Below are 11761 nucleotides of genomic sequence, written 5' to 3'. Positions count from 1 at the left end.
AACAGCAAAAATAAAACAAACAAAAAAAGGATCTCAACTTAAAATAAAAAAAAAACAACTGCATCCCTAAAATATGTGACCTTTAGGGTGGTGTTCAGATCAGATCTCAGCCAACAGGCCACGGTGTCAGTTTAGTATTTGTCACAGCTCCGAGTCCAAAAGTCATCACGTGTGGGTTTGGTCTGTCTGTACCTCGTAAAATCCTGCCATGCAACCTGTTTTTTGTGTCCTCTCAGCTACACTTGCAAGACTTGACAATCATGTTGGAGAGCTGCTCCACTTTAGGGGTTCGTCCAGAGTAGTAGAGTATAGTGAGGGGCTCTAGGTCTTGAGGAACACAGCAGGGGGAGGCCGACGCCTCCGGATTCAGAGTGTTGTAAAGGCTCAGGAGCTATTGAGACACAAACAGGAAAAATTAGAAATCCATTCTCAAACTGAATTTACAATTTTGTGATACATTTGTCTGAATAAACATGAAATCATAGTAATTTCATGACTAAAACTCCATTTTGTTTTCACAGTTTACACATCCTCCTGTTTGGGCAAATGTGAAACTGTAAATTATTATTATTTATCATTATTTGTAATAAAGACTGAACAAATTTGTATTTTCAATATGATGCTTATACTTTTAAGCCCCAAATAGAAAATCTTGTGAAGAAACTAAAACTCAGATTGTCTTTTTTTTTCTAAACAAATGTTGTTTTTCTTTTAAAGCTAAAAAACAGCTAGCCGCTGCTACATTTTTATCTGTTTTAGATTATGGTGATCTGGTGTATAGAACTGCTTCAGCTCAATGTCTACAGAAAATTGACCATGCATCTCTGAGGTTTATTACAAATTATGAAAGCATGACCCATCATTGTGAATTGTATTCTAGAGTAGGATGGCCTTCATTGTCCATCAGGAGAACGGGGCATTGGTATATTTTTATTTATAAGGCCACGCTTGGGCTGCTGCCATCTTATATCTGTGATTTAATCACACAGAGTGTTGATGCTTATTTTTTGCAATCGAATGATCATTTTGATGCTTTCTGTTCCATTTGCCCACACAGAACTGGTAAAAAGGACCTTTATCTACTCCGCTCCGCCTATGTGGAACTCTTTGCAGAGAGACTGGAAATTGTCGCAACTTATTTCTTTGAATAGTTTCAAGTCCAGAGTGAGAGATTTTGAGAAGTCTTCGTTTAGTTGTAATTGCTTTTAATTATTTGTCCTGTTTAAGTGGTAACATGCAAATTGCCTGTAACTCTTGCTACCTCTTGGCCAGGACTCCCTTGAGAAAGAGGTTCTTAAGCTCAATGGGACTTTCCTGGTGAAATAAAGGTTAAATAAATAAAAAAGAAATTCTCAACATTAACTTTCTAAATTTCTTGAAGAGTTGATGTAATTTACTCATTCTATCTAATCAAGTCTGTCTTTGACCTCAATCACATAACAGGGATAAATACAAATTTTGTACAATACAAGCAAATAGGTGCAAAACTATCAGAATGAGACATGAGGAGCTAAACAACAGGAATATTGCTTGGGTGTTGATGATCATCCATCTCGTTTGTATTTTCGATATGTAAAGCGCAGCTTCCATTCATGTTTTATAAGCCAATTAAACATCTTGCTTTTTTTTTTCCAAAATATCTTTAGTCAGTTTTCTTTTTATCTTCGCCATCTTATGGCCCCTAATGAGTCCCAGTAGTGGACATTTTAAACTCTGGACAAATAAAACTGCATGGTTGTGTCCCACTAAGAGTAAATCTCTACACGTGTTTCTGATTTGTTGTGATTTTCACTAACCACTCCTCAGCTTTTCCTGTGTGTTCTTTCTTACCGAGCTATGTGTTGTGTCTGAGCTCCTAAGGTAAGGGCAGGGCCCGGAGCAGTAGTTAGCATCATAACCACTTGGCTCATGAATCCACTTCCAGTCCAGGTCACGCCGGAAGTCAATGTGGAGCCGGCGAACACAGCAGCTCTCTTCTGTGTTTCTGAAGGCACAAAAATAACATAAATAGTCCCAAAACACTGCATTTAGTGGGCTCTTGGTCAAGTGTTTCAACATTAAGGTGACATGAATAAGCAACAACAAACTGATGCATCTCTTACGAGAAACAGTAGTTCGTGTCCAGCGCTCTCTTGCGTCGGTGAGTGGACTGAGTGTCAAGGCGGTGGGGCGGTATCATCATGAGGATGAGGTGAGGAAGATATTTTTCCTTTTTATTCTTCAGTCGATCCACATCTAAGCGACTCTGCTCATCATCTCCATCAACACCTTATAAGAAAAAAAAAAAAAAAAAAGGTTTGAGTGTACAAAAATCAACTTTGAAGTATTACAACCTTATTTAATAATTTCCTTCAATACTTTGTTAAACCACTTACTTGGAAAAAAAAGCAACAGTTTTTATTGTATAAAATAATTCGGTACTAGACACTTATTAATAACATAATAATACCACTTTGGACCAAACTAGTGCATACCAAGTCCCTGAACTTGGAGCTGTGGCAAAGAAATCTGTGATTAATTGCTACTATTTGACGTACTTCCGTAACATGATTACAGAAAAGCAGCCTCAAGTCAAACAAGGAGGAAACAATTGCCATTTAAACCAAGAACAAAGGTTGTGAGATGATCATTAAGATTATGAGAATTCATTAACGTTTAAAAACATGAGAATAAAAACAGCAACTGAGTCATGGCATAAATAGCTACATGACAAACTGTTGAATCCTACCTTTAAACTTCACCTCCAGCACCTCATATTCATTTTCAATGATGTCACCGTTTGGACTGAAGGTGTGGCAGGGACAGTGCACACTAATTTCCAAGCCACGATTGGATCCTATTGGCAAAGAATTAGAGTAATGAAGAAAACTTTCAAATAATGGGACAATAATTAGGATTAATGACAGATTGTGGAAACTGATTGTAATAGATGGAGGTGACCTCAGTCTTACTTCTGTTATTCAGCCATTCCCGCACTGTTTCAGTCACATCGAAGGACACCCATTCTGGAGTACCTTTGGTCAGCACATTCTTGGCTCCAATGTAGCGTTGTTTCCTAATGTGTTCATTTGGCCTCAAAATCTGCCAAACAATAATAAGCAGTTGCTCTGAAAGGTTTTCTTGCTTCAAAATAGAGTAGAACAGTGCAAACGCTTGTGAACGTTGCTCATACATAAAGGAAGTACTTTGTTGTTCTCATGTCCCAAATTAGGTTTAGTTTATTCATTATTTTAATGTTGTATATTCAGCATTAGACTCAAAAGGTTTATTGAAGCAGTCAAGTACATAAAAGTCAAATATCAGCATCCAAATAAATGCATGAATTGTTTAAAGTTGTTCAAAGTTTTTAGTGTCAGTTTTTTAAAAAGCCAAGAAAAACATCAGTAAAATCAGTCAACAAAATGTTTCAAAGTTCAGCATGGTAAAACGTATCAGATGCAATAATACCTGCATTTAGCACTCACACATCCACATCCACTGAATATTTCTTTCACGTCATTCTTATCAGAATTAGTTGTAATAACTTTACAACTTTACAACCAACACTGACATAAAGTGAATAAAATTATTACGGGTATGAATATAATGTGTCTGCCAGAAGGTATCTGAACAGATTTAGTTACTTATGCGTCTTTTCATTTGCTTTTAATTGATTAACTTTTCAGCTTCCCTTCTCAAATCGATAGCCAGTTGCTAACATTGACCTTATTTTTTTACTTTTGTTAGTCGATGCTTGTTTGTCAAAACTAACCGCCTGCTTGTAGTCAGAACAAAGTCATGGGGACAAACATTCAGTCCATACATGTTTCATGATCAAGTCATGGAAGATTTGTTACTGAAAATGATCTCTTAAATTGTACAAATGTCTTGATCATTCTATTATTGCACGCAGAAATGTTGGTTTGCCTTGGGTTGATCTAAGATTTTTAGTTTAATTCAGTTAATAAATTCTAAACTTACTGGGATGAGTTTGAGTGTCAATGTTTTGTTTTTAAAGTTTGGATTTGATTTGGATTCACAACATCAAGTAACTTCCAAGTAGCCCACCTAATTGAAATGTATATCTCAGATCTAAGACAGTATTGGTCCCTCGGTGTCCCTGCACTACCCTTGGCGATGTTGTTCTTTGTAATAGGGGGCATATGGCCTGTGGTCCCCACATAAGTCTAGCCACCCGATTAAGCTCTTAAGTAAATACGGACTTGCTTGCTGTACCAATCTAATGACTTACTGGTGAAATGATTGTATTTACTTTCTGGTCTACAAATCTAGGTCAAATCACAGTTTGATGCAGTCTAAATCCAAACAGATCTGGGTTAAAGCCCCTCTCATTTAGTCTGAATTCACCATGGCCAGTCTGTGTAGCATGGTCTACACTTTATCTAACATGGTTAGATGTTTTCACTTGGTCCACACAAAACCTAACCTAGCCTGACCCAAACTCAAAGTACTTTTCACTGACTTCTAAGTTTCTAGTTTGAATCCAGTTCTGTTTGTCAGAGAAAAATCTGCTTGGAGTGACAAACCCAGTCTAATTTAACATGAATCTGATCTCAGATATGGTTCAAACACAGCTTAGGTATACAGCTAGTTAAACTGGGTCAGAACAACTTGAAACTAGTCCAATACAAAGGTTAATTTGCCGTATATTCAGTCTCTGTGTCCTGACATAGGTCATATTGTTCAGGTTTGATTAGAAAAGCTCAGACCTGCTGATGGCACAGGGAGAGGTATGTTTTCAGAGATCTGTCTCTTAACTACAAAGCAGCAGGTTTTATATTTTCTTGTCACAGTTGCAGAGCTGATAGTGGCTGAATTTGGGGATGGTCTTTCAACTGGGGAATACATAGAGTAGCTAGTGGATGAACAAATTAACCCAATGTCATACTTTAGTCATGGGCATATTATGTTGACAATGAACCAGAGTTTATGATGGCTGTAAAATTACTCATCTAATTTCATGTTGTCGCATCACAGCTTGGTAGCCATATTAGATACCATAACTTTCATTCGGGGCGGCAGATGCTTGTCGCTGACGGCGGCAACTTGTGTTAATAGACTATTCCGTGTCTGATCTCTACTGGTGGAAAGTGGTAATAGATTTGAGCTCTTTTTCAGACAGAGCTTGGTGCATTGACACAACTTAAAGTGTAGAGACATGTTGTAAAACTAAGAAAAAGCATTGCTTGTTGCTGCCTTGACTTTACACTTTGGCACTTTCATGGGTAGAAGGGCAGGGAAACGGTACCTTTACGCACCTGGTAGAGCTCAATCCGCTGTTCATTCCTCTTGGCATCATTGTTTGGGACCCTCAGGGCTCGAAACTCTGCTCTGAAAAGGTTGGTAGAGTTCCTTTCCATGGTAGAGACATTAAAACGGAAAACCTTGGAGGTGATGCCTTTTGGGCAGTAGGGCAGATCATCTGGAACAAAGAGAGTCAAACTTTTATCAGAAAACTGAGATATCTACATGGTTTAATCCCAAAAGCCCACTCTGTAAATCCCTTTATGTAAAGCTTCCAGGTGTAGACCTTTTTCTCAGGATTTGTCACATCCCTGGTTTACAGACAGTGAGCCACCATATGTAGGAGTTGTAGCATATGATATGCAAAATGGGCTCCTACAGATCAGATCTTGGACGATTGTGTGAGACAGCTCTCTCTCCCAACCTCATCTAAACACCATATGAGAGACTAAGGTTTGGATAAATAGTGGATTTAATATCCCAGAGGCTTCTATCTGTCCTAACAACTTCTAACTTGTAAATTTTATGTTTTTCATTCAGTTTGTTGATTGTCTGTACAGTTTGTAAAAGGCCTCGTGAACCCACCCATACCTAAAGTTTGATCTTAGCCTTTCCAGGCTGCTGAGAGGTTGGCACTACATTTATCAACTCCACAGTGAATTATTAGTTCCTGCCCTCCTTATCATAACTCTTCAGTGTTTCTCCAACACATTTTGTCTATATTTGGAGGAAATGAAACTGTTGTAATTGAAGCAACATTATTTATGCACCATGACTTCACTTCTATGGCAGCTTTGTATCAAAAACCTTGCTGCCCTCCATCCCACTAACCACTTTCTGAATCTGAAGTTTCTGTTACCATGACGACTTCTCCAGAACCTAACCACACGTTGACATATACCAGGTTCACTCTGTGCATGATGCCGTAGAAGGAAATGTTTGATACTATACTACTATTCAGTATTTTACCTTTCTTCTACTACATTTCTGAATCATCTGCAACTTATGCTGGTTTACAGTTCAGTCTCAGCTCAACCCTCAGGTCAACAGCTTATTTTTAAAAACATATCAGAAAAATAAATATGTGTTTACTCCATTAAGTAAAATAATAGATGCAATGTTACTGTCAAAAACTGATTCCAAAATGTCAGCCCTCCTTATATGGAAACCGGGACAAACCCTAGAGCTCTGGTTTGTTCATGACCCGATCTTAGACCTAGTACAATGATCCCCAATTACAAAACGGCTGAGATGATATATACATATATATGATGATATATACAATGGCAATAAATTCATACATGCATACATTTCACATAAACCAATACTATATTAATAACATAACATAGAAAACATTTTCATAATTGAAACTGACATGTATGTAATATTTTACTTCAATATAATCCCACAGGAAAAGCTACAAGATAAAGACCTGTTTGGGAAATTAAGTTTACAAATCTGTATCTGCTGTGGTTATGGGAAACATGTTGCAACAGCTAAAGTGCCTCCTGATAAATATGAAGACATTATTTAAGAAAATAATCAACTGTAAATGTACAGTGATGCTGTCAGAGAGCCACAGTCTTTTGATAGAAAAAGCTTGCAAAATTAGAAATCAGAAAATTTACTAAACTGCCTACAAGATCAGTATTTGGGTTTTCAGTTAAGCCTTACAGGTTTGTATATTGAGGACCACCAAACTGGTGAACATGAAACCGGACGGTTAACATTCACTGGGTCTGCAAAAGTGATTTTTTTTTTTTTTTTTTAAATAATGTGTGTATGTGTGTGGGACGATGATGAGGGGGCAACTTTTGGCTCAAAGCATTTTTAATCAACAAGAACAATTTAAGTTAGATATTCATATAGTTTTCAAGTTAAATTCAAGCTAAATTGGAATTTAATTTGGCTGAGCAAGACCAGATAGACTAGGCCTACCTGTTTTTTCAATACATGCAAAACAACACAAAATTAAGTCAAGGAGTTTTATTATCTTGCCAAATGACTGTGTTCAGACTTTTATGTAAGTTTTAAATCAAAGTAAAATATAACCAACATCTTAATAAGACAAAAATAGTTATAATCTGTAACTCAAACTAAAACTAAATTCACCATATTATGATATTCTATAAAAAAAAAAAAAAAAAAAAAGATATAATCTACCTCTTGTATATTTTCCTTGCTGTTTGTTTTTGTGACTATTGATGCATTGATGTTACATATTAATCATTTTGCATAAAACTAATGTTATATGATTTCTCTATCTCACAGTGGTTAAGGATCTGGTAAAAAAAAAAAATTCCTTCCAGATCATCCCCAAATTTAATGGAATTCAAGTTAGATCGAGACCCATTCTCAGAAAAAACCATCACAAAAATCTGACCAGTAGATTTTGCATAAAGTTGCAAATAAACAGACAGACAGAGAAAATAACAAATACAAGTCTTTCCCTAAACCTCAGCAAGACTTGGCCATTGCAATGAAACTACCAAAAAAGGATTTATGGAACCATCTTTTGTTTCGTCTATTGTTGTGCATTTTTCTGAACCTTTATTCTCAAGACACTAGACCATTAATTTTAGTCTGTCCATCCCATACTAATCATTCATTCATTCATTCATTTTCCGAACCGCTTATTCCAATTCAGGGTCACGGGCAAGCTGGAGCCTATCCCAGCCGGCTTTGGGCGACAGGCAGGGTACACCTTGGACAGCTCGCCAGTCCATCGCAGGGCCACACACAGAGAGACGAACAACCACACTCACGCTCACACTCACTCCTAGGGGCAATTTAGAGTGACCAATTAACCTAACATGCATGTCTTTGGATGGTGGGAGGAAGCCGGAGTACCCGGAGAGAACCCACGCATACACGGGGAGAACATGCAAACTCCCATACTAATCATGATAATGCAAAATTAAAAAAAAGAAACATGTGTAAGAATGTGCCTGAAGTGAGAAGAAAATCTGAAATATAGCTGTGGCTCAGTCACCATTTGTCAAATAGATTTTGTGAGCAAACACGGTGGAGAAAGACTGTAAAAATATTATTTTACAAGTAGAATTCTATAAATATTACTGAAATGTAAGTATTTGCTGTATGAAAGAGGCACAGATGAAAAGTACTTGTAACTTTTGCAATAATAAAGTATTTTTAATCTGCAGTTTATGAATTAGCTTTTATAAATTGAGCTATAATTATTATCATACTATTATCATTAAGCTATAACTTTTATTATAAAGCCGAGTATTTGATTATTTACTTTAATAACATATCCGCTCTAAAATTTTACTTCTAAACAACTAATACTTGCTAGGAGTTACTAGACTGATTACTATAGTTGGGAAAGTTATAAAAGAACAAAACATTTTACAAGTTCATCATTTGCTTTGCAAATAAAAGTCAACATGTAAGACAGTTAAACCTGTCAAATAAACAGCAACAGAAAAAATACAGGATAAAGGGAGTAAAATAATTGTTTTATAGTACAACTAGAGGAAGTTCACTATGAAACTCATCTTTTGTTGGGAATGGCCTCTCTGTTCACTGGCTTTGTGTTAATAATAAAATAACGTCACACACTGTCTACATTACATTATCATTCATGTAAAACATTTTTGGAAGCAATAACAGAGAAAAGAGGCCCATTCACAAAAACCCATAGTTTTTAAACTTTGAATTTTGATTGGAAAAAAAAAAAGCTCTTTTTTAAACATTATCCATAATTTTTTCCCCTGACAGCCTGCTGGTATGTTATGTTTTCTTTAGTTTAATTCAGCTGAAAAGTAAATCTGCAGTTTTCCTGCTGGACTTACTGGAATGAAAGTTTAGCTCAACAAATGTGAAAGCTGATCATCTTGTCTGCTCCAGCATATGAAAATCACATTAAGTCAAGCTTGGTGATGAGATTCTGTGAAACTTCCAAAAGAAACTTCAGTCCTGACCCAACTGTTTAAAAAGTCCATGTGTAAATCTTGCATTTATTGACCCGAAGCCTGTCTTGAGTTCTGAATGAAACACCAACTGCAGACACCTACTGCCTGATGTTTTTTTGTCAAAACCATTTTGTAAGATTCAAAACAGAACATTGCTGAGGGAGGATTGGTCTTTTGAGAAACACCTGTTGATTTCAAAGTGCCTGTGATGCAATTGTCTTGGCTTTGCTGTGGACCATGAGGCTCACTCCAGCTCTCACACGCACAGTCTTTATCCTATTCAACTTTCTCATTCATACTATGTGACACTTAAAATTTATTCAAGCAAAAAAGGAGTGACATCTTACTGCCTTTACTGATTATTTGAACAATTATGTCACATCCAAAGTGAATCTCATCATACGCAGAGTAGTGAAATGTTACCTCTTGTTATATCGGTAATAAAACGAGAGACTAATGGAGTCATTCAGGTTTGAGGATTAGTTTCACTCTCAGTTTAGCAAAGCTTAACCCATTCTCACAGGCCACCTGCATGCATAATTATTTAGCTAACATGTGCAGTGGGGGTCACTTTGAGCTCCATCTCAACAGTGAATGTGAGAGCTTCACTTCATGCACCTATGTGGACTCCACGGGAGAGAGGGAGCCTTCTTTCAATGCTAGGGAGGTCCTTCTGTCATCCAACTCTTCCTGTCTACCTCTGTTAACTTTTTCCCTACTCTTTCCCCTAAAGGCATCCCCTTCCGCCTGGGCAGATGTCCCTCTCATTTAAACTTGACTGGAAAGGAAATGGGAACATCTGGGAAGAGGGACATGATCCATTGAGGGTGGAAAAAAGTAAAAGAAACAAGAGGGAGAATAGAGGATTTGGGGGTAGGAGGAGTCTTTACTGGAACACAGGTTCAGACTTATAACAGGTTGGCGACCACCACTGAAAACAAAGCACAACCCCCAGGCACTGCAGGTTCATCTTTCAATCCAAAAAGAGCCACAGAGCTCCAGCTCATTTGCGATTTCTAAAAAGAGAACCTGACTTTATATTCTCACATAACATTGTCTTGGCAGATTAAATCTTACTTTTTGCATGTTTCAGATAGTGTTACACTAAACTTATCCTCAACGGTGGAAATATTTTAAAGATGAACTGGCGGATAACAGGATCAATGATTTTTAATAAGCATGTATAAACTTGTCATTAAGTAATGAATAGTGGGAAAGGGAAAAAAAATGAAAAGCTGAAACAATTTGGGAGAATAATGCGTTTGGTTGGCACTATTTTTAGTCATTCACTCTTTAGTTGGTGCGTAATTACGCACTGAGAATACGTCGGGGGGGGGGGGGGGGGGGCGCAAGAAAGCTGAAACTTTGAGACTTGAACAGAAGGTATGACTTACTGCTCTCCGACGATCCATACAACATCTCGAACTTGTGTATCTCTTTGGCGAAGTACTCTGTGTCTGTGTTGTCCTGACCGCAACTCTGCTGCCGATCCCTCCCCAGCTCCTCCAGTAGCTCCTTGGTGCTGTTATACAAAGCTTGGATTTGATCAGGGATTTTACTCGGTGCAAAGGAGTGTGGGGGACTTGTCAATCGGAGTTTGCTGAGAATTTGACCTCGTATCGCCTCGACCCTCTTCCTCTTCATATGGTCAATATCCACGGTGGCACAAGTTGACAGGGATGAACTCAAAGTTGCGCAGTTGAGGAGGAGGACAAATAGCAAAGCCTTACCCAAATGCATCTTTCTGTCTGCATTTGGTTCGTTCTGGGGTTGAAATATGCAGATTCACAGCGAAAACTGTCAAGGTCCGTGTCAACTACTCTTATAATCAAAGTAATAAGCCTTGTTGTTGCCTCTTTTAACTGCCTTGCTGATTACTGATAACTAGCTCTTGGTTTAATTCTCTTTCTCGTAGCAGTCCTCTTTGTTATCAGCAGAAATCCAAACGGGTGTTCGCCCATGGGCATCACTCAATTCAGAATCTCGAAAAGACACTCTCCTGCAATGTATGAACTTCATCCGGTGCAAATATCTGTAGAAAGAAACAAACTTTTCTTTTGCATTCTGCTCAGTCCAGCAGAGTTAAGTTGTCCAATAGTTTGGCATGTTTCCCCTCTTGTCTAAATCATTCAAATCTAGAGCCCTTTTATTGTCTCTGAGAAGGCAGACCGCAGGCTGTCACGTTAACGGGACATATGCAACTTTGAGCAGCCGATATGGCCTAATGTGAGCTTTATAGGCGACCACTCGTTTCTGACGTTTGATGGAGGGAGGGACCGCAGTCACTCGGGAGAGTCCAAATCTCTACAGGACCCTGCGATGCTCTGGTCGTCCACCTTGATATAATAACATGTTATAACAACAACAGTAAAGTAATACACACTTTCTTGGGAATAATGATCACTGAATCATGCTGTGAGTACCAGTGGACATTTTCTGCTTTAGTGCCGTTTCTTCTTTGATAAAATATTCAGATTGAATTCCAAATCTTGTGACTCTTGTGTTGGTTCTAAAAAATACTATGATGATGTTGATATTACTTGTAATCCTTCAGGGGTCCCAGTTGATGTGTCTTCTGATTC

At 37.8% G+C, this 11761-nt stretch overlaps 1 protein-coding gene across 1 annotated transcript; it reads right to left on the bottom strand.

The window, feature by feature from the left end:
- Positions 1–232: 232 nt before the first annotated feature.
- On the bottom strand, positions 233–11093 carry LOC306767055 (transforming growth factor beta-3 proprotein-like; the record flags this gene model as incomplete). The annotated part of the gene is made up of 7 exons (XM_079254961.1): positions 10574–11093; positions 5259–5422; positions 2952–3081; positions 2729–2836; positions 2103–2268; positions 1831–1984; positions 233–391 (listed from the first exon to the last, which is right to left on the bottom strand). Exons 1-7 carry the CDS (start codon positions 10917–10919, stop codon positions 233–235), a joined length of 1227 nt encoding a protein of 408 aa, XP_079111087.1. The 5' UTR covers positions 10920–11093.
- Between the last annotated feature and the right edge of the window lie 668 nt (positions 11094–11761).

The sequence above is a fragment of the Telmatherina bonti genome, assembly GCF_933228915.1.
Source record: "Telmatherina bonti genome assembly, chromosome: 16".
NCBI classification, from domain to species: Eukaryota; Metazoa; Chordata; class Actinopteri; order Atheriniformes; family Telmatherinidae; genus Telmatherina; species Telmatherina bonti.
Note: the sequence above shows the minus strand (reverse complement) of the source record. Positions and strands in the feature narration are given on the sequence as shown.